At 49.0% G+C, this 20,861-nt stretch overlaps 6 protein-coding genes across 6 annotated transcripts; 4 read left to right on the top strand and 2 right to left on the bottom strand.

The window, feature by feature from the left end:
• Positions 1-1,089: 1,089 nt before the first annotated feature.
• FIBRA_01237 (uncharacterized protein) lies at positions 1,090-1,556 on the bottom strand (the record flags this gene model as incomplete). Its single annotated transcript, XM_012323115.1, has 3 exons — positions 1,090-1,143; positions 1,204-1,352; positions 1,409-1,556. 3 exons carry the CDS (start codon positions 1,554-1,556, stop codon positions 1,090-1,092), a joined length of 351 nt encoding a protein of 116 aa, XP_012178505.1.
• A 646-nt stretch (positions 1,557-2,202) lies between these two features.
• FIBRA_01236 (uncharacterized protein) lies at positions 2,203-4,300 on the top strand (the record flags this gene model as incomplete). Its single annotated transcript, XM_012323114.1, has 8 exons — positions 2,203-2,424; positions 2,541-2,806; positions 2,860-3,097; positions 3,150-3,260; positions 3,311-3,498; positions 3,550-3,687; positions 3,737-4,187; positions 4,244-4,300. The coding sequence occupies 8 exons, from the start codon at positions 2,203-2,205 to the stop codon at positions 4,298-4,300; spliced, it is 1,671 nt and encodes a 556-aa protein (XP_012178504.1).
• Positions 4,301-7,275: 2,975 nt separating this feature from the next.
• On the top strand, positions 7,276-9,365 carry FIBRA_01235 (uncharacterized protein; the record flags this gene model as incomplete). Its single annotated transcript, XM_012323113.1, has 8 exons — positions 7,276-7,533; positions 7,594-7,859; positions 7,918-8,164; positions 8,220-8,330; positions 8,367-8,572; positions 8,623-8,760; positions 8,809-9,256; positions 9,309-9,365. 8 exons carry the CDS (start codon positions 7,276-7,278, stop codon positions 9,363-9,365), a joined length of 1,731 nt encoding a protein of 576 aa, XP_012178503.1.
• A 127-nt stretch (positions 9,366-9,492) lies between these two features.
• On the bottom strand, positions 9,493-11,588 carry FIBRA_01234 (uncharacterized protein; the record flags this gene model as incomplete). The annotated part of the gene is made up of 7 exons (XM_012323112.1): positions 9,493-10,060; positions 10,113-10,253; positions 10,311-10,501; positions 10,570-10,677; positions 10,733-10,949; positions 11,007-11,272; positions 11,385-11,588. 7 exons carry the CDS (start codon positions 11,586-11,588, stop codon positions 9,493-9,495), a joined length of 1,695 nt encoding a protein of 564 aa, XP_012178502.1.
• Positions 11,589-12,873: 1,285 nt separating this feature from the next.
• FIBRA_01233 (uncharacterized protein) lies at positions 12,874-15,234 on the top strand (the record flags this gene model as incomplete). The annotated part of the gene is made up of 16 exons (XM_012323111.1): positions 12,874-12,893; positions 12,952-13,118; positions 13,173-13,237; positions 13,297-13,309; positions 13,373-13,483; positions 13,542-13,607; positions 13,660-13,729; positions 13,785-13,875; positions 13,930-14,073; positions 14,249-14,316; positions 14,372-14,407; positions 14,464-14,533; positions 14,591-14,628; positions 14,680-14,786; positions 14,845-14,946; positions 15,017-15,234. The coding sequence occupies 16 exons, from the start codon at positions 12,874-12,876 to the stop codon at positions 15,232-15,234; spliced, it is 1,386 nt and encodes a 461-aa protein (XP_012178501.1).
• Positions 15,235-16,904: 1,670 nt separating this feature from the next.
• FIBRA_01232 (uncharacterized protein) lies at positions 16,905-19,106 on the top strand (the record flags this gene model as incomplete). The annotated part of the gene is made up of 7 exons (XM_012323110.1): positions 16,905-17,067; positions 17,119-17,306; positions 17,373-17,837; positions 17,892-18,381; positions 18,436-18,663; positions 18,730-19,020; positions 19,078-19,106. The coding sequence occupies 7 exons, from the start codon at positions 16,905-16,907 to the stop codon at positions 19,104-19,106; spliced, it is 1,854 nt and encodes a 617-aa protein (XP_012178500.1).
• Between the last annotated feature and the right edge of the window lie 1,755 nt (positions 19,107-20,861).

The raw sequence follows: 20,861 nt of genomic DNA, 5'->3' as shown, positions 1-20,861 counted from the left end.
TCAAGATAGGTATTACACTATTTACATTGCTATTTGTACACATATGGACAGCGCAGTAAATGATATTAGAAAATGAAACTACCGAGCCGCTGCCCCCGAGGGGCCGGCCTCAGCATTCCCATCCGCCCTGTGATGCTTGTTCAAATGCACGGCGCCCAACTTCTATGACTTGAAAGCTTATCAGCGTGATTTCCTTAGACACTGGTACGTATTCCTTTTTTTGTAAGTCAGGATATTGGTATCCGAAGATCTGCGACTTGCCCTTATACCCTTGTCATTTCATTAATTATTCTACAAACCACAGATAACAGCGCTTGAACACACCGCGCCGTCCCTGCAGTCAATGTCGTCCTCTGCCGCAAGTCTTTTTGGCGGTCTTCATGGTCATCGAGTCAGTCATCTTCCTCTCCTCATCAGGGGCCATAGGGGAGCCGAGCTCTGCATGTGGTTAAAGTATCCTGCCATATGTATGTGTGCTCTGTGAAATCTAGTTCAATGGTGGTTATCGGATCATGCTGTAGTCAGGCGCTCTCCAGATGTTATGCGTGTATAGTAAGCTAGCGCTGAAAAATTTCGGGGGTCCTCATGTCTGCGGTGAGCAAGACGAACGCGTAGTGATCAGGAATGAACATGACTTCGGAAGGGGCTTGCAGAACTTGGTGGTTAGAGTTAGGTTATAAGACATCCACGCGGTTTACCTCAACCGCATCATTTCTGATCTCATTCAAAGAGTAGATCGATTGAAGCTCAGAATCAACTAGTGCACCTCAGGGGTGTTCAGATTAGCTTATTCTTGGGTTCGGATTGGAAGCACGAGCAATATCCTCTTGATGATAGGTTAGAGCTACCGTAACGGATAGATTGCAGTTTATAAATCGCATAGCCCTTGACAATTAGTACAATATGTTGATTTAGAACACGTAGCCACTCACTGTAGTACATGTACACAGATAATGCGGACAACGGCAGGAATAGAAATCAGCTCAATACATACTTGACAATATTTACCCCAATATTGAATCAAAATCGGCGAACTGCGATCAGATACAACGCGATCATACATATGCTAAATCTCATCTTTATGAGTATCTAATCTAAGTTGACGGTGAGCCAAGGCACAATAGTCAACTTCTCCTTGTCCCACTTTCGCGTGCGATTAGATTATTGGAGGGTGCGAACACGAAGCACGGCGACGACACTCACAATATTCTCCAGGTAGTAAATATCCGAGTATACGGCCTTCTTCACCGTTTCGATGTTATCAGCTTCGCAAACGAGTACAGACCCAATCAGCTTTTTCTCAGCAAGTGGCGCATCAACGGTATCGGGAGCCACCATAGGTCCCGCCGTCCCTTACGGTTAGATCAGTAAGCATGTCGAATGGAAATATGGGACCACCCAAGCTTACAGATTAAGCCCTGCTTGCGAAGTTCACGAGCACCCTCCAAATGCCGAGCGCGCATGGCTGTACGACGCTCGAACGTGTCAGGCTCTGAGGAGTCTGGTGCCCAAACGACAAACTTCTTGAGAGAGGGAGCGGCAGTAGAACTAGACATTGTGCGCGAGTGGCTCGGGGGAAGAGTTTGTAATGCCAGAGAAGTGAACAGTCTGCGTAAGGAGAGCATTAAAGCTCAGATATCTCCTCTAAGGCACTACTTAGTTGGGCCCTATAGCTAGTGACTAAACAGATGCGTTACCGTAAGTACAATGTCCCTTCAAATGACCGGCCGGGAAGCCCAGCCATTTGACTGTGTTTGAACGTAATTACATAATTAGCACAGCCATATGCATGTTGCCCACTCAAAGCCTCTGATCAAGGCTTGGTTTTGCGCGGTGAACAAGCAGACTATCGTATCCTGGGTAGTAAAAGTCCTTATGTAGGACTCTGAGCTACAAGAACCATGAAGGTGGATCTTTTATCGAGTCTTTACTGTGGTCCGAATGCAACTAGCATTCTCGACATCATAAAGAGATGGATTGTAATTGTAATTGACGCACAAACAGCGAACGGAAGAATCAGTCCACGCTCTGCATCCCGTCGCTGCAAACCACTCTTTTCGCTCTTTCAGCTCTTGTCTTCACCACATTCCTTTAACCCTCACTACTGCGCCGCTGCAGTCGACGAGTTCTTTAAGCTAGCAGGCTGGATCCGGCTCAAGTTTGCCACGTGTACTAATCTCGGCTTCGATACTAGTGGCAATTATGTTCCCAATCCTTCTTGTCGCTCTTTCCAGCTTCGTCGTCTGTAATGCCATCCCCCTGAGCCTTCAAGTTTCGCGTCGCAACCTTGTCGTACACGAATCTCGCGAGGATGCCCCGAGCGGTTTTGCGCTCAGCACACCTGCTTCGCCCGACTCGGTTCTGAGCTTGCGGTTAGCGCTAGTACAAAGCGATACCGACGGTCTTATCAGCGCACTGAATGATGTCAGTAATCCGTCTAGCGAAAACTACGGAAAATATCTGAGTAAAGATGAGGCGCGTATTCTTATTTCTCTACTGCCAGTCGAGTACTAAAATGCCATCGTTTTGCACTTATTCAGGTTGCGAACTTTGTTACACCATCAGCAGCCACTGTGTCTGCGGTGGTCGATTGGCTGACCGAGAACGAGTTAAATGCGACCGTCTTGTCGCCTGTGGGCGACTGGCTCTCACTCGACATCCCTGTAAACAAAGCAAACGAACTCCTCGCTGCCAACTACTCTGTTTATGTAAACGCGCAGACAGGGTTGCAGACCATCCGTACACTCTCTTATTCCATTCCTGAAGATCTGCAGGAACATCTCGCATTGGTTCACCCAACCGTCACGTATGTCGTCGATGACGAATGCAGTTGATAAACGAAGTTAATGTTGTATTCAGATTCCCTTCGAATAAACAGCACGCGCCGATCTTTCTAGCTTCACCTAAATCTGTAACGCGAGATGTACAGGACCTGGTCAACGCCACTGCCGTGTGCGGGTACGGCTTGGCCGCCTGGATGAATCCCGGCTGCCTGCAGTATTTATACAATATACCCATAAGCCCTGCCACGAACCCTCTGAACAAGATTGCCGTCACTGGGTATGATGAGGAGTATGCCCAGCAAGCAGATTTGGAGGTGCGGCGACTGGCAGCTCTCTCATACATATTCTCATATCATTCCATTCCAGAAATTCTTGGCCGACTACCGCCCAAACATAAGCTCGACTGCCAAATTCACCTTGGAGTCAGTAGAAGGCGGAGTAAATCCTCAAAACAGTTCACAAGCAGGGTCCGAAGCGGTAAGCTACTGTCAAAGTACATATTATGCATATCTCACGTATCCGTCCAGAATCTGGACACTCAGTACGTTGTTGGCCTCGCCACGAATGTTTCGACCCAATTTATTTCTGTTGGAGGAGACTTTTTTGATGCTCTTCTTGATACCGCCAACTTTCTAGCAGGCGTCGACGCTCCTCCCTATGTCCTCTCGACTAGTTACGGAGACAATGAGGACGCAATATCGCAGCGTTTAGCTATGTACGTCTCTGTGACTCTCATTTCTCAGCAAACCTAACGTTTACGGATTAGCAACATCTGCAATGCATATGCTCAACTCGGCGCTCGTGGTATATCTGTTCTGTTCTCATCTGGGGATGGGGGTGTTTCGGGTAATAAAAATTCGGAATGCACGTCCTTTGTGCCCACGTTCCCTTCCGGTTGTCCCTAGTAAGTGCTATGCAACTTGTTATTTCTGCATCTGACACATTGGCATCAGCATTACTTCCGTTGGTGCCACTACACAGCTTCCTACCGAGATTGGTGCAGATTTCTCCAGTGGTGGTTTCTCTAACTACTGGGGTACACCATCTTACCAGACCACTGCTGTCTCTGCCTATCTCGACAAGCTTGGTTCCAACAACACAGGCCTCTTCAACGCATCTGGCCGCGCTTACCCCGATGTCTCTGCATACGGCACAAACTTCGAGATCTACAACGAAGGCAATCTGCTCATCACGTCAGGCACAAGCTGCTCGACGCCGACTTTTGCCAGCATTGTTGCTCTCCTGAACGACCAGCTTACTACAGCTGGGAAGAGCCCACTCGGATTCTTGAACCCTTTGCTTTACTCGAACCTTTCCTCCAGTCTCACTGATATCGTAGACGGCAACAACCTTGCTTGCAGCAATGGCACAACTGGATTTTATGCTACAGAGGGCTGGGATCCGGTACGTTCAGCTCGTTGTATGCAATCATATAGTACGGAATTGATCGACACCGGCAGGTTACTGGCCTTGGGACTCCTAACTTCACTGCTCTGGCCACCGCCCTTGGGTTGTGATAGTGCTTCCTCAAATCGTAGCAGTCGCTTTCTTCGCACTTCTTACATGCTATCTATATATTTGCTAGCTTTTACGCAGGTTTTCATATTTATGGGCTGGACTTTGCGCGTATCATATACCACACACCAGATCAACTGTCCTCACGTATCGCGGAAACTATTGCTAAAGCTTTTGTAGGCTGCTAATTCTGAGGTCACTTGTCTGTGCTGTGGGAACGCTTATCGACTCGAGCGCGGACCAGGTGGTGGAATGTCTGAGTAATTATTATCTGCATTTTCCGAACGCGGGTGGGCTACATCTTTCTCCATGGAGGATATGGTACCCATCCGGGCCTGGTAGCCCGTGCTTAACACGGAACACGACGTGCGATGCCGTTAGATGTTAGCGGCTCGTGCCTCTCGTTCCGTCGCGTACTAAGCTCATGAGGCTATCTCTGACACAAAAATTCAGCCTGCGCATTGCTCTTGTGCAAGATGACACGCGTGGATTCTTTACGACGTGAGCGACCCTCTCAATGTCAACCAAGGTGTCCACATTCCCAAATCAGAGACGTGTTTGTTTGGCTTGTATTCCTGTGTGCGTGTGACTCGAAGGCGTTTACGGTCACCAGCCTGCTGGCTGATTGAACACGGGGTTCCCTAAGCAAATGGCATCTTGAGCGCAGGTGATTCTGTTTTTGAATATTCGACCAACGGGAACTAGATCATGAGGACGCTTTCGTACTACATCCAAGCAGTCCTCATCGAATACGTACACTTTGTCCACAATCACGTATGTGCAAGTCAAGTATATCGTGGATTGTGTTATATCTGATTATGCTCTTTCCGTAGATTTCCGAATCCCAACCAAGATATACCAAAGGTCCTATTGTACACAACTAATTGTACCTGCGATAGACATTTCTGTAACGGTTCCGACTCGATATAAACTCAGTGATCAGTGTTGACGGAGGATTTGATCCTCAAAATCCTGATTTCGTCGGCGCAGAAGCCGTACATCCCGGTGTCAATGATCTTCTTGTGCTGGAGTACTAATGTAATCGCAGAACCTGGTCATTCAGTACACAGTGGACCTTGCAACGGATGTCCCAGTGACCTTCATTCCGATCGGAGATGAAGCATTTTGGATGGACTGTTGGATACCGCATTGTATATTCTCAGCCAGACCTCGCCACCGTAGGTTGTCTCTAACAGCTATTGCGACGATGAATATCTAATCTCGGAGAAAATGGTAAACTGCACAGACTCACTCTTTAGTACACATTTGTTGATTGATGTTTGGCGATCTCTAGTGCAATGCTTATGCCCAACTTGGTGCCGGCTGCGTCTCGATACCCTTCTCATCCAGAGACGGCGGCGTTTCGGGAAATCAAAACTCGGGCTGCAACTTGGGCTGTACAACCTTTGTTTCCACTTTCCCTTGAACTTGCCCTTCGTGAGTACCAATTTCTGCGGCGGATCTCAGAGTGGCGCTCATCATATTATACCATCACCAGCGTAGGTGCCACTACCGACGTGGTCGATGAACATGGGGTGAATTTCTCTTGAGGGGGTGCTCAAATCATTTTTCTAGACCTGAATATCAAAATACCGCAGTATCCCAGTATATCACTCTCCTCGACAGCAACAATAGAGGACATTATAGTACTTCAGGGCGCGGATATTCGGACGTTGCTGCTTACGACGTGAACTTTGACGTGGCCATCAATAATGTGCCGTATCCGTTCCGCGGCACTAGCTGCAGGGTACCGACGTTCGCAGGCATTGCTGCTCTCCTCGATGATCAGCTGATATCCGCGGACCAGCCTGTTCTTGGATTTTGAATCCTTGGTTGTATTCGCAAGAAGTGTCAGGCTTCAAAGACATTGTGATGAGCAACAGTCGAGCATGCAACAATAACATTGATTTTGACGCTGCTATTGGCTGGGACTCAGTGAGCCATCTCTTTGTATGGAGGAGTGTCTGACGTGTCGGACTAACTCATCTTACTAGTAACTGGTCAAGTTGCTCCCAGTTCGCTAGATTGAAATCGATTGGTGTCATTTTGCATGACAAGCCTGAATGCCGTCGGATATGTTGGCGCTATGATCCCAATTATATGCTAGAAATGGTTTTCCAGAGGAAAAGATGCACATATCCTTGTGGCCACAAGATAGCCCATTGAGTTGCATTCGTGTACGTCCACTTGAATTCGCAGAGTTGAAGCTTTTGAACTGGATCCCTATGAAGTTTTCTCGCGACCTTCTGGGCCTCCATTTTGCGCAAAACTATGATTATGATATTTAATTATTCAACATCGTACCCTTATGACAACGTAACACGCAACGTGTGCTGCTATCTCGACTGTTATCTTATTGTATGTGCTCGCGCATGTTCCTTCGGCTTGCGATCACCGTCTCGAGGCGTGAGGCCAGAATCGGGAACTTAATTACCGTCGAGCAGCTGATTGGCTTCTTTCTCCATGAGACAGGTTAGCCCTCAAGAATGGTCTGCAAGACGTTGATACTTGAATGGCATCATTGCGGTGCTCATCTTCTTCTATGCGATGCAGTATTCACAATGATCCTTGAATATTACTCAGGCGGGTGCGTCACGAGGTGATAGAAGCTGCAAGAGTGTGTGAGAAGGGTGTTCTCCAGATTTTTCGGGCGAGCGAGCCATGTGTTCTCCTGATGCCAAGGCCCTCGCTGCCCTCTGTTTTTACTGGAATCAGTGGTCTCCAGATGCCGCCGTGGTCACTCCGCTGGGTTCGCGATGAACTTGTTCGACATCGGATATACGGGAGTAATGCGGGGACCCTAGTTGCTTTCTTCGATTCATGCACACACGGCATACCGGCTCCGCATCCTCAAACTCGACCCTGTACGCGAGCCTCGGTGGGATTATACAGTGCAATGAGCCCATTGATATAAAGCTTATATGCGAGTCGGCGTCGACTCAGTGGACATCCGACTTGCTTGGAGGAGATCCGAAGCATGTTACCCACCTCGCTCGTATTCGCTGCAGTTTCTGGACTCGTGCTGGGATCGCCGTTCTCACGCAGCCTGCAGGTGCATGAGAGCAGATCTAGTATTCCCAGCGGGTACTCCTTGAGTGGGCCTGCGCCTGCTAACTCTGTCTTGAAGTTGCGCATCGCACTCGTTCAAAATGATCTTGATGGACTTGTGAATGTGCTGCAGGAGGTCAGCGATCCGACGAACGCGAACTATGGCAACCATCTTTCCAAATCGGAGGTCTGTTTTTTTTTTGACATCTGGTCGTTGATCCACGCTGAATGTACCGAATATGTGTAGGTAGAGACCTATGTTTCGCCCACGTCCGACAGTGTCTCTGCCGTGAATACATGGCTCAGTGAGAACGGACTCACTCCATCTGTCCTCTCTCCGGCCGGGGACTGGCTTGGTGTTGAGGTCACAGTCAATCAAGCCAACAGCCTTTTTGGCGCCGACTATTCTATCTTTGAGCACTCGGTTACCGGACTGCAAACTGTCCGCACGCTTTCGTATTCGGTCCCGAACGACCTTGCGGAATATATCAACCTTGTGCACCCCACAATATCGTCAGTACACACTTTACTGATATTGATCTGTCACCACTGAGCGGTGCCCTCTTACCAGGTTTCCAAATCCGTACGGAAATGCGCCAAATCTTTTCGCATCAAAGTCAAGACGTTCGACGCCGTCCGCTGAGAGAAGATCCAGCGCCGAGACTGCGGCTTCCCCTTGTGGGACAGGCACACCAGGCATTACGCCTGCGTGCTTGCAATACCTATATGGGATTCCTAGCGCACCAGCCACTAGTCCCTACTCTAGCCTTGCGGTCACTGAGTATGAATATGAATGGGCAAGCTACGCTGATCTAGAGGTTGGTTTCATACCTATATACATCGATCTACATACTTTGACACGATTTGTCGCAGACATTCTTGCAGGACTACCGGCCGGATATGAATCCATCCACCACCTTTACCGTGCAGAGCGTGGATAACGGAACCGATTCTCAAAGTCCCGGTGATGCTGGTTTGGAGGCGGTGCGTCCTCATACTGCGTGCTAAATTCTGCAATAGCTTATGAGAGAGCAGAACCTTGACATACAATACACTGTGGGCCTTGCCACAGATATCCCTGTTACTATGGTGACTGTTGGTGGTGATGATTTTCTGCAAAGCTTGCTCGACACGGCTCTATTCTTGCTGAACGAGCCGAATCCTCCGCAAGTAGTCTCCACCAGCTATGGGGATGACGAGTATTTGGTCTCAGAAAAAATGGCGAAGTGGGTTTTCATATAAATTTTCAATACTACCAGCTTGACACGAGAATCAGCACTATATGCAACACGTACGCCCAACTTGGAGCACGAGGCGTTTCTTTAATATTCTCGTCTGGAGACGGCGGTGTTTCCGGCAATCACTTCTCAGAATGCACTACGTTCATCCCGACATTTCCTTCAACTTGTCCTTAGTGAGTCTTGCTCAATTGGATTGTTTTTGACGCTCATAAATACCTCAGTATCACGACTGTCGGTGCCACTACGATCGTTGACGACGAGACAGCAGTCGATTTCTCTGGGGGCGGATTCTCGAACTACTTTCCTAGGCCCTATTACCAAGATGGCGCCGTGGCCGAATACCTGATTTTCCTCGGGGATAACAACACGGGATTATATAACGCTTCCGGACGCGGGTACCCTGACGTCGCTGCATACGGCGTGAATTTTGATATCGTAATTGATACTTACACGGCCGAAGTTAGTGGCACAAGCTGCTCGGCCCCGACTTTCGCAAGTATTATCGCGCTTCTCAATGATCAGCTGCTTGCTGCCCATCGGCCGGTGCTGGGATTCCTGAATCCACTGCTGTATGCATCGGGGAACGAAGCATTCAAAGATATCACGACCGGAAACAACAGAGCATGCACGAACAACACTGGATTCGACGCTACAATTGGTTGGGATCCGGTATGTCCGCATATTCATTGCGATGGGAATATCATTCATCGGCTCGCCACAGGTAACTGGGCTTGGTACACCTAAATTCTCTGGTTTGCAATTGGCCAATGGGCTGTAACTGCACGCGTCGCAGGGAACGTGTTGAAAGTGAGACAGACAATCTGATTGGGAAACTAGTATACTGGATTGTATGGGAACAATCAAATGGGTCAATGAAAAATGGGTATTCTGGATGGAATTAGCTTTCACTCTTCATCAACAAGCCCGACTGCATTTTTCAAACGCACAAAGTCAGGTGTTCCCAAGCCAGTAACCTGTGCAAGCGTAAGTGTGTAAAGCTCCAGGATAGTAGACCTATTATTACGAACCGGATCCCAGCCGACGGTAGCATAAAAGCCTGTGCTGTTCCCGCACCCAATGTTATAGCCAGCGACAACGTCTGTTAAGGCCGAGACACCCTTTGTATATAAGAAGGGGTTGAGAAAGCCAAGCACCGGCTTCCCCGCAGCAATAAGCTGATCGTTGAGTAACGCGACGATACTAGCGAACGTCGGTGATGCACAGCTCGTGCCATAGATCTGACGCACTTCTCCATCGAGGACGATCTCAAAGTCGACCGCGTACGTCGCGAGATCAGGAAATGCACGCCCGGAGATGTTATACATGCCTGTATTGTTGTTACCGAGGAGCCGAAGGTAAGCTGAAACAGCGTCAGACTGATAGTCGGGTCTGCCCCAGTAGTTGGAGAACCCCCCGCCGGAGAAATTTGCAGCTTGTTGTGGGAAACCAACTGTTCCGCCAATGGAGGTCACACTAAGAGCCGTGGATGTCAGGTGCACGACGCGGAAGATGTATAGGAACTCACAAGGGACAGCCGGAGGGAAATGTGGGGACAAACCCGGTGCACGAGGAGTTAGGATACAGGCCGGTGACGCCGCCGTCGCCTGAACCGAACAACACGGAGGTGCCACGGGCTCCAAGCTGAGCATACGTATTGCACAGTCTGCTGCAGGACACATTGCTTCAGCAAAGCAACAAAGTATGTCTGGTGAATGGCGCTTACTAAGCCAATTTCTGCGATACGAGATTCTCGTCATATCCGTAGCTATCGCTTATGACCTGAGGCGGGGACTGTTGTGCTAGCAGGAAGATTGCGGTATTCAAAAGTGCCTCAGGAAAGTCGAATCCTCCTACTGAGATGAAAGTGATCGGCACGTCAGTTGCGAGGCCCACCGTATATTGGGTGTCAAGATTCTGGAGAAGTCACGACCAAGTTTTCATTTGAGACAAACATGATTTTGAGGTGACAGAATAACACGTACCGCTTCTGAACTGACATTTACGTTCTGAGGATCGGTGCCATTGTCAATGCTCTGAAATGCGTATGTAGTCGAGGGGTTCATGTCAGGACGGTATATTTCCAAGAATGTCTGTTTAGTTTGGGTGTAAGTTTTCAACTGCTACTAGGTTTATTGGCGGAGCTACCTTCAAGTCTGTGCGATTGGCCCAGAAATTGACGTAAGCTGGGACGCCGAGCTTACTCGAGTTCCCAACAGCCGGTGTAGATGGTATGTTGTATAGATACTGCAGGCATGCAGGATCTATCGAGGATGAATTTGCACAAGGAGTCGACGTTGTATTCAACAGCCAATCCATAGTGGAGCGTCCCATCTTAGGACCGTTTTCATAGGGGTGCGGAAATCTATCAAGCCAATATAAGAGACCAATCTGTACTCTCGCAGGCAAAATCCATCCTCACGTTACAGTTGGATGGATTAAGTCAAGATGGTCCAACAGATCTGTGGGAATCGAGTATCCCAATGTTCGTGTTGTCTGTATACCAGAATCGGTGTGTGTAAAGATTGAGAAATTTGCGTCTAGGAGAGTGTTGGCTTCTTCCACCGGGACTTGGATTTCAACCCAATCTCCCGCCGGAGAGAGAACGGAACTTGTGAGGTTGTTCTCACCAAGCCAAGTCTGAACAGCCGTAATACTTTCCGACAATGGGGAAACAAACTCCTCAACCTGCAATAAAAGATTTCGTTGACTTCAATCCAATCCCAGCATCTCAATCAACTTGGCTTGCCTCTTTTTTTGTCAAATATTGACCATATCTGGGACTCGACGGAGTACTGACATCATAGAGCTCATCAATCAGACCTGAAATGTTACTTTGAGTGAGAGCAAGACGAAGTGTAAGGACAGATTCGGGTAGTGCCGGACGAGTCAAGACGTAGCCAGCTGGTGCGTCTCCCAACACTTCATGCTGTTGTAGTACCCTAGGCGGTCGGGTGCCAAGAGCTTGCACTAAAGACGCTGCTACAAAAAGCGCAAGAAACATGAGAGTACTTGGAGAGACGATCTGGGTCACTGCCAGCAGTGACACACCATGCAATAAATATGCGTGACACCACATGTGTAGAGCCCTCAAGCCTCAGGCTTTCAGGAGCCACCCTGAACTCCGCATCATCATAAAGAAGACAAAGAAGTCGCGAAGGAAGTGACTCGTCTCATTGTGTTTCCATGCTGCGTTGATCCGCCTGTCGCCTGTGTGACATATTGTCGACGTGCCGCTATTGCATGCCGTTATCAAGTTCGGCCGCACTGCGTATTCTCATGTCGTCATGAGTCGTGACAGAAACTCTGATCGTCATGCTACTGACTCAATGGTTGAGAACTAATGAGATGCGGTTACTTAAAACGACTAACAGCAAGAACAACTCAAGTAGTATCATTTCAGCTTCAGACAGGATTGAACTCACCTGCAACGATTCCGACGCTGCGCATTGTCGTCTGAAGCAAGAGAGGCAGACCGGCGTCACGGCAAACTATATCTTCTCTTGAAGGGTTTCGCTGGCGGTTTGTTTTCTGGCGCAACGGCACCGTTCTGTCTTCACGCGCCGCATTCTGGCCGTCGCGCCGTCCTCGTCACCTTTCGCGGACACGCGAGCTGTCGCCGCCCCCTTTCTACGCACTGGACAGTGCGGGCCGGGTGGCCTTCGTTCGAGCTCTCATCACCGCGAGCGCGACGCGCGCTTCCACGTGCAGGACTGCCCAGATCGGGGCGCTGAGGTAAGCGACCGTGAATCTTCCTGGAATCAGCCCAACTTACAACGTTACGTAGGTTTGGGCGTGTATCTTTCACACCGCTCGATTCTCCGAGACAGACTTGGGAACTCTGCGTGCCGGGCGGACATGAAGACGAACGTTCTCTCGCCGTAAATGTCACTCAGATATCACCCGCTCGACTCATGACTAAGACAACTCGCCTCGGACAGTCAGGACAGTCATGTTGTGCCTCTGGCTATCGAGCTATGCATGAGCAGGATACCGACTTAAACCCGCTCATTGTCACCAGGTCGAAATATTCGGGCACATTACGCTTTGACGTGGGATCTCGGGGGTCCGGATGCCAGTAGTGTTGTCCCATAAATCTCTACAAGACATGGCTCGTAAGGGCTACTAGCACAATGCGCTCAATCAACTTGCAGCTTGGAGGGGCTTTGCTGAGATTGGTGCTGCTGTTCGTACCGCACACTTTCGTGGGCGCTCGATCCTCCGTAGTTTCACTCTCGTATGGGTCGTTTGAAGGTACAACTACAGGAAATGTGACTTCATTTCTCGGAATGCCCTATGCACAACCACCGTAAGCTTACCTACTCATAACATATATGATCTTGACATGCACACCATCTTCTATCTAGGCTTGGAAATTTGCGGTTTGCAAAGCCGCAAGCGCCGCTACCTTTCTCGGGCGTGCAGCAAGCAATGAGTTACGGAGCAGCATGCTCTCAGCAAGCTGGCTTTACCCCTCCTGGTCTCCCCTTTACTTTCCCTACCTCAGCCCCGCTCGCAAACATCTCTGAGGATTGTGAGCGAGACCAAATATCGTATGATATTGGCACTGACGATCACGTTATTACAGGTCTCTTCGTCAATGTTTTAAAGCCTGCCTTTGCCACTGCTGAAGATGAGCTTCCGGTGCTTTTTGTGAGTGATTGCCTCTGGTAGCATGTAGCGATATTCATCATGAAATATGTTCAACCCAGTGGCTTTATGGAGGTGCTTTTTGCCAGTTTGGAGAATAATGTGGGGCCTGTCTTGCTGATTTGTATCGCTCACTAGGTGCTTTCTCTTATGGTGACTCGTCGCTCAACACTGGTGACGTTTTGGTCGAGCGATCCATCGCCCTCGAGGAACCTATGATTTTTGTTTCTATAAACTATCGTCTCAATGGTCAGCTTTTTACCATGTGTAGAAAATAAGCTGGGTCGCTACTAATGTCCATTGTCAGCGTTCGGCTTCTTGGCAAGCCAGGAGGTATTGGACGCTGGTCTTACTAATATAGGCCTTCGAGACCGTGTGTTTATCCATATTGTCTGTGTCACTGGTTTTCATGTTTGGACTTCCAGAGCGTTTTGCATTGCAGTGGGTTAAACAGTACATATCCGCGTTCGGAGGCGATCCTGAGAAAGTTACAATGTAAGTAGTATTATGAGAACGTTTCTCGAACGATGGAAGCAGAATAGCTCTACAGATGGGGAGAGAGTGCAGGCTCTTTCTCGGTCGGGCTACATATGGTTCTCAATGACGGTGACCCAGAGGGTCTCTTTCGCGCAGCTGTTATGGTGAACCTCCTCGCCTCCTCCAACAACATGTGTTCGCTAATTACAATGCTTCAGGAATCTGGATCAGCGTACGCCTTAAGGAATGTTTCAGCCGCCCAGCAATATTATGACTTCCTTGTGGAGTATACGGACTGTACAGAACAGGCAGATACGCTGAACTGTCTGCGGCAGGCACCATACGAACAGATAGTGGCTGCTGTAAACTTGACACCGACTGATTTCAGTTACACCGGTCACAATCTAGCATGGCAACCAAGACTTGACGGAGACTTATTCGTCCGAAACCCTCAGCACTCTGTACTCATGGGATTATATGCAAAAGCGAGTCGGACGCATTGTCTCATGCGGCGCAGCTGATAATTTCGACGTCCAGGTTCCGATAATCTCGGGCGACTGCGATGATGAGGGTACGTTGTTTTCTTGTGGCAACACGAATATAACGTCAGTGCTACCTTGGGGACCCCGACCAATTGCTTACACTTGCTTTTCCTTTCAGGACAAACCCTGAATTTCTGAGCTACATTCAATCCAAGTAACTATCATCTGTCAAATGATGACTGAGACCTTACTGACAAATGTGCCTGTCAGCTATTTTCCTGATGCGAGCGCAGCCGAAGTTGCGGCAGTCGGGATGGCATATCCACCAGATCCAATTTTGGTATATTGAAGCTTTGCTTCGTTTGAGTAGTCTGTTTACATATTCGCTGGACAACAGGGATCACCCTTCGGGACCGGAGATGCCAACGAGATTACGTGCGTGGGACTGACTTGAACCTATGCCTAACTTTAACACATCTTGACCAGTTCGCAATACAAACGGATCGCAGCGTTCACTGGTGACTGGCAGTTTGAAGCGCCGCGACGGCTGACACTTGGCGTAATGTCGCAAACCCAGGACACTTGGGCATACTGTAAGGCTTTCCTCCATGGCCTCCAGCTCATGGACGTTTAATTTGCTGTTCGTTTCAGTGTATAAAAGGGGTAAATCCGACCCTTACCTGGGCGCATACCACTCGTCCGATTTACCCGAGTTCTTCAGCAATATTGATTTCATTGGAACAGACGCACTCAGTATGTCTGTGCTTCGCACGGTCATCAGTTCCTAATCCAATTATTTTTCCCGGCTCCCGTCAACCCGTAGTCAATTTCGTGGTTAACCTAAATCCAAACGCACCTCCAGGGCTCGTTTCCGGGATAAGTCATCTCTCTGGCGTGAATTGGCCGCAATGGGGCTCGGATGTCGCAGCACCGCCTTTGCTGACCTTCCAGGACCCGGCACCAACGTTCAACTTCACCACTGACAATTTCCGCTGGGGTTCTACAGCTCTTCTTACCAGTCTTTCCTTACAGATGCCTTGAATTCGGTTTTGAAGCGTTTCATACTGCGTTTCGTACGATTCTACAATACATGATGTGTTTTCCACTCTAGCAAAGAGAATGTGCACGTAGAGTCCCTGGTTAACACTATGACTCTGATATACACAAGATGTACATCGGGCGAGTCTTGTATAATTCCCAAATGATCAATGCCAGGCACACTAAGTGTGAATCCAGCCGGTACGCCATCTCAGACCTCGCGGATCAGTATGCTCAGATGCAGCGGCGGACTAGAAACAACTGTGTAAAATAAAGGATAGTATATGATGTACAACATGGGGCATATAGGCTACTGTTTTGTCAAAAGAACGCAGACTGTGGGGAGCTAGTCGCACGCTGCCACAAATTATCTCCACACAGGCTGCACACTGGCTCAAATTCAGACAACCGCATAGAATTTAAGCGAGTGATCTTCGCCCATAGTCATAGGGACCAAAAGTACACACTCACCTCGGCGAGAAGACTCCGAGCATCTTCAGTTTGCCACATCAAAGCTTTCTCAGTGCAAGTTATTCTCGGGAGAAACATGATAAACAAGCCATCGCCGATCTTTCACAGTCGCAGCTGCCAGCTGAGATAAACTGTTGTTTAGAAAGCTCAGAAAGCACCCCAAGACGGCGACCGTTCACAGTGCGTATAGGAGTGATTGATACTTTGGCCAAGTAGCGTTTCAAGTATGTTTTGCTATAAGAAGACGAGAAGTACATAGTGGTACTGGATCAAGGCTTCAGGATGATGTAGCAAGAACGTCAGAGACTGGGGTGATACACACGTCGGTTACGACTCGTTAGTACGATCGATAGTCACGGTATAGATGCCGTAACGGCGCGACGGCATGACAATGTGTCACGCCTTTCCCGCCGCTCTGTTCAGTGTCCAGTGTTCAGTATTCTTTCGGACCTCCACAACTCCTTCTAGGCTTCTATCACCTGCATATGCCATCCTACTGCCTATTTTAACGTCTGAGCAGCTTGTACGGAAGGTCATATTTCCATTGATTTAGGTCAGCATACTACTCTGCTCGCTCATCTCATAACTCAGCTGATATGATCGTCATTGGGGCAGCTCATAGGACTTTTTGACATATCTGCTACGCGGAATGGGTCGATGTTTAATGTATTTTGATCCTTTTCCCCGGCAGTCTCGCAGGCAATTGGTGTCACCTTATGGGACAGACGTTCAGTGGAGTTCTCTCGTTGCATCGAGCACTCCACACACATTGTAGCTGGTGTTGGATATGTGACATGCATCGGACTGGCAAGCATTCCTTAACTTTGATCATAAGATGTTGTGCACGAGGATGTCATAGATACATCTTTGTGCAAAGGCTACGGAATGACATTTGAATTGATCATACTAACATCAAGGTCAAGGTGGTGACAAAGGTGTTCAATGGCCACAGAAACAAAGAAAATGTGTCTTTCCCCTGCCGCAAAGAACGAAATCGCAAAATGAACCTGTTCGAAAGCAGTATTACAGATGAGACAACGTACCACCAAGAGTTGAGTACGAGTCCCCGGGTCCGTGTTCACACTGACTCGAAACCTGCGAGCCCCCTGGTACGAGGTCACGTACACGTGTGCGTTTATGTGTTCTCTTTTTCCGCCCATTCGAGTACATCCCAGTTGCAATCGACCAGCTGTGACTTTATAATGGCTTCTGTGAATGACCGGGCGAAAGTCGATGTGCCGGATCTCTCCCTGCATAGTATTCTGGACGGTAATATCAATAGCTTGGCCCGTGTATCCTCCAATAACAAACACAATGAGGATGACGCAAGCCATCCACTCGCAGAGTTGTGTGCCGAATGCGAAGGTATGTTGGTTATGACTAATTGTGATGGAGACAATTATGAAGTCTCTTCAGACCAACCCGCCCAGCTCCTGTGCGAGACATGTACGGACAGGTTCTGCGAAGTGTGTTTCGCGGTGTTGCATCGGAAAGGCGCACGCAGAGCGCACGTACCGACCTTTCTATATTCAAAGAGCAATGAGATATCCACTCCTGGCCCTCACGGAGATATGACAAGCGACGTGAATATGCGCGGGGGTGAGGTGAGTTAGCTTCATTCGATTGGTTTATGTATTGATCAAATCCGCTGAGCCTTACATTATGATCAGAAACGATCGAGCGATCACTTCTGTGTGGAAGTGGAGCGAGCATTAGCCCAGATAGCTCTCATAACTACCCCAGCCAAAGAACTCAATTCCGCACCGCGAGAATGGTTCGTCGAACGCTCGAAGTATATTCCTATGCGTCTGACCGAGGATGAGCGCAAATACCTGCATCTGGTTGAAGCCGCCCTCAACGTCTCGGAATATACAGAGAAGGTTGATATTGAGCCTGAGAGCGAGTCTTCGCCCAAGGCAAAGCGAATTGTGCACCAGATTCGCGAGCTGTGTGCTACTATGTCTGGACTGGTCGTCTCGTTGAATTACAAACAGGGTCAAGCATTGATTGCAGATCGCGACTTCAAGGCGAATGAAAACTTCTTTCAACAAATATTTGAGATAGGCCGTCGTCACAAGATCATGAATCCTGACAAGATGCGCACCACATACGGCAAGCTGATGTATTTGCTGCAGGTCCGTACCGTCCCCTCCCAAAATCTAGATTGTACAAGCTAACCGTTGCATTAGGATAGCCAAACAGCTGAAGTGAAAGAGCTACTCGAGCTCAGCTGTATCAAGCCGATCATCACGGTTTATTCCGTTTTGGAAGAACATGACGCTCTTGAACTGCTCCGTGATGATCTCGTCCCCACCGCAACCAAGGCCATTGTTGCAGAAGGTCGCTCAATGGAGGAGATTCTAGCAGAAAGAGACGCAAAGGACATCGCGCTCGCGACTCTGGCATCACGCTACGAGCGAGAAGGCCTCAACCAGGAACGAATTCGGCAGTGCCTGTACAGTATTGCTGATAATTGTGGGTATTTGCGGGTCAACAGCGGCCCCTGCGAAAAGATGATCGAATACTTGGAGCGATATTTCCATCCAACAGAGGTCCTAGATGAGCAGAGCAGTCTCGCGATCGAGGATGGGACAGACGGGGCACGGTTGAGTCATGATCATGAGAAGCAGTATGCGTATGTTATTCAGAGTATGACGCTCTGGCGCGAGATATTGAACGGTACGCAATGGTCCGCCCCGGCGGTTTGTCTGACTGATCGGTTGTGTGCTGTAGACATGTTCCGTCTATGGACTCTAGTAGATGAAGACCTACTTTCCGAACGTGTACCCTACCGCTTGTGCGATACAGGGCAGGGTCTGAATCGTATGCAAGACGCACCAAAGACGACACGCATGATGCATATAATCGTAGCCAACGCAGAGAAGAATGTCGGCTCGTGGGTAGGCTCCTCTGCGGTTCATATGGCGGATGACAGTGTTCCCAACGCTTTGATGTTCATCGGTATGTGCTCACAGTGCCCTCCATCTGATTGACTTAGCTCCATTTGATGCTGACGACATACTACAGAGAAATATTCGCAGATATACCGCATCTTCCTCCCCGTCTGCAATACCCTCGAACAGATACCCAAGCTCGTAGAAGATCCGGATCTCAGCTATTACGTCGATAACAAGTTTGGTGGTGTTGAATCCCTGCGTCGGGAGATTCTCCGTGACTTCTTCCGCCATGCGTTTGACGGCTCGGGCGCAGGCAGCTATTTCGACGCAGGATCGTGCATAGATGGCCGTCTTACAAGCACATGGGAGTGGTGTTCCCTTCTGGAGAAGAAACGATATTACTCGATATTCTTGCTCACTGGTATGTTAGGTCTCCTTGGCTTCCTTGCGTTTGCTAGTCGCTCAAGCTCTTCAATAGGTTTCATCGGCTTTGATGGCGACTGGTGATATTATAGCATGTGATGGATGAATGCATGTTAGACATGGGGAGTATGCTGTGTACATTGCTACTAATTACGAGAGAGCATTGACAGAGAACATGTGTGGAGTTTGCACCAGATCTACGTACCAATATACATATATACTTCATGTTGGAAATAAAAGCAAGATTTGCTTATGAATAAATGAAAGCCTCTGGAGATCCCATGAGCTCCATTCAATTCTAAAGCGTTCAAAAGAGAAAAATAAATATTGAGACCCGTAGGTCTACCACTCCGGGAAAGCGTGTCATCCTTGTGCAGGGGCCATGCTAATCTTCTCTGTATCGTTCCAATTTTTTCGTATGTCACCCCGAAGGGGACATGCAGTGTTGGCGACGATCTGGCCCCAAGAACGCTCTTCTGCATTTTGTGCAACCCGCGAGTTGCTATGGCTGTTGACGCGCGCCACCAACTCGACAAATAAGGCTCGAGCTCGTAGCCTGAGACTCGCACCCATTGGGAGATTGGTCGAAAACTGCCAGAGGTAAGCGCAATTTTGACAAATTCTTATCGGCTGCACATAATGTACGGTCTATAATGCAAGCTGCACTTGAATGTTTGCGGTCAGTATCGGCACAAATCTGCTGACAACACGGTGAGTTATTGTATACCCTTTTTTTGTCGCTTCACGAGTCCTAATCGACCAATGCAGCCAACGACGTAGATATCTACACGTTCTCATTGGGGCAAGGGCGAGGAGGGAGCATGCCTGGGCGGGAGGACGAGGCCGTTGAGCTGGCCCACTGAAACAAGAGGGAGAATATGCATTGCGGGTGAAGCCGTGCAAAGCGGTTATATGCGCTCGAGGACCGAGCTGGTGCGGCCCCTGAACGCTGAGCATTCCAAAATTGCCGAATGCTTCAAAAGCCGTTGACAGGACGCATAAATCCTTTCTGACTTGCTTGCCTTAAATTTGCATGGGTCCATGGTTGCAAAGTCGTGCGGGTGCAGACGAGTCAGGGTTGAAGGTACACTGCAGCGGGCCTGGGGAGCACACCAGCTGAGCCGCTCATGGTCGTGCTTGTACCGTCCGTGACATATTGAACAACGTGTTTCGAAGCAGACCTGAACACAATCATAATGGGTGGGTAGGCCTAGGCTTAGGAAGGTGCAATGCTTCCGTACCGATCAGATCGTTCATCGGTGGCTAGTACGCACTAGCACTACTAGTGTCGGACTGTGAATACATATACGATATTCGGATGCATATGGTGGTGAGTTGTCAAATACATCTGCTTGTCCTGACTCCTTGTAAATCTCAGCTAGTAGAAGAGCTTAGTGAAGAAGATTCGTATGTAACTCACCGTGATCGATTGATCTCTCAAAGCCATTCAAGTCTTCTCACCGTTGCAAGTGGCACACCAGGAAGAGGTCCGGATGATATATATTCCACATAACTTCAAGTTTCCGCATAGCGCGGATTTTACAAGACACTGGATACAAGTACAGCTATAACTTCAGAGAGAACAGCAATCTAGAACAATCACCAGTGGCTACCGCCCTTGCCCTGACCATTTCCCTGGCCGTGACCTTGACCGCCTCCCTGACCTTTGCCCTGGCCTGGGCCGCCGCCCGGTCCGTGACCTTGGCCATTACCCGGGCCGCCACCCTGGCCATGTCCTTGACCGTTACCTGGGCCGCCACCCGGGCCATGTCCTTGACCGTTGCCTGGGCCACCACCCTGGCCGTGTCCTTGACCGTTACCCGGGCCACCACCCTGGCC

This window comes from Fibroporia radiculosa, assembly GCF_000313525.1.
Source record: "Fibroporia radiculosa TFFH 294 genomic supercontigs, scaffold539, whole genome shotgun sequence".
NCBI lineage: Eukaryota > Fungi > Basidiomycota > Agaricomycetes > Polyporales > Fibroporiaceae > Fibroporia > Fibroporia radiculosa.
The sequence above is the reverse complement of the archived record's forward strand: the minus strand, read 5'-3'. Positions and strand labels throughout refer to the sequence as shown.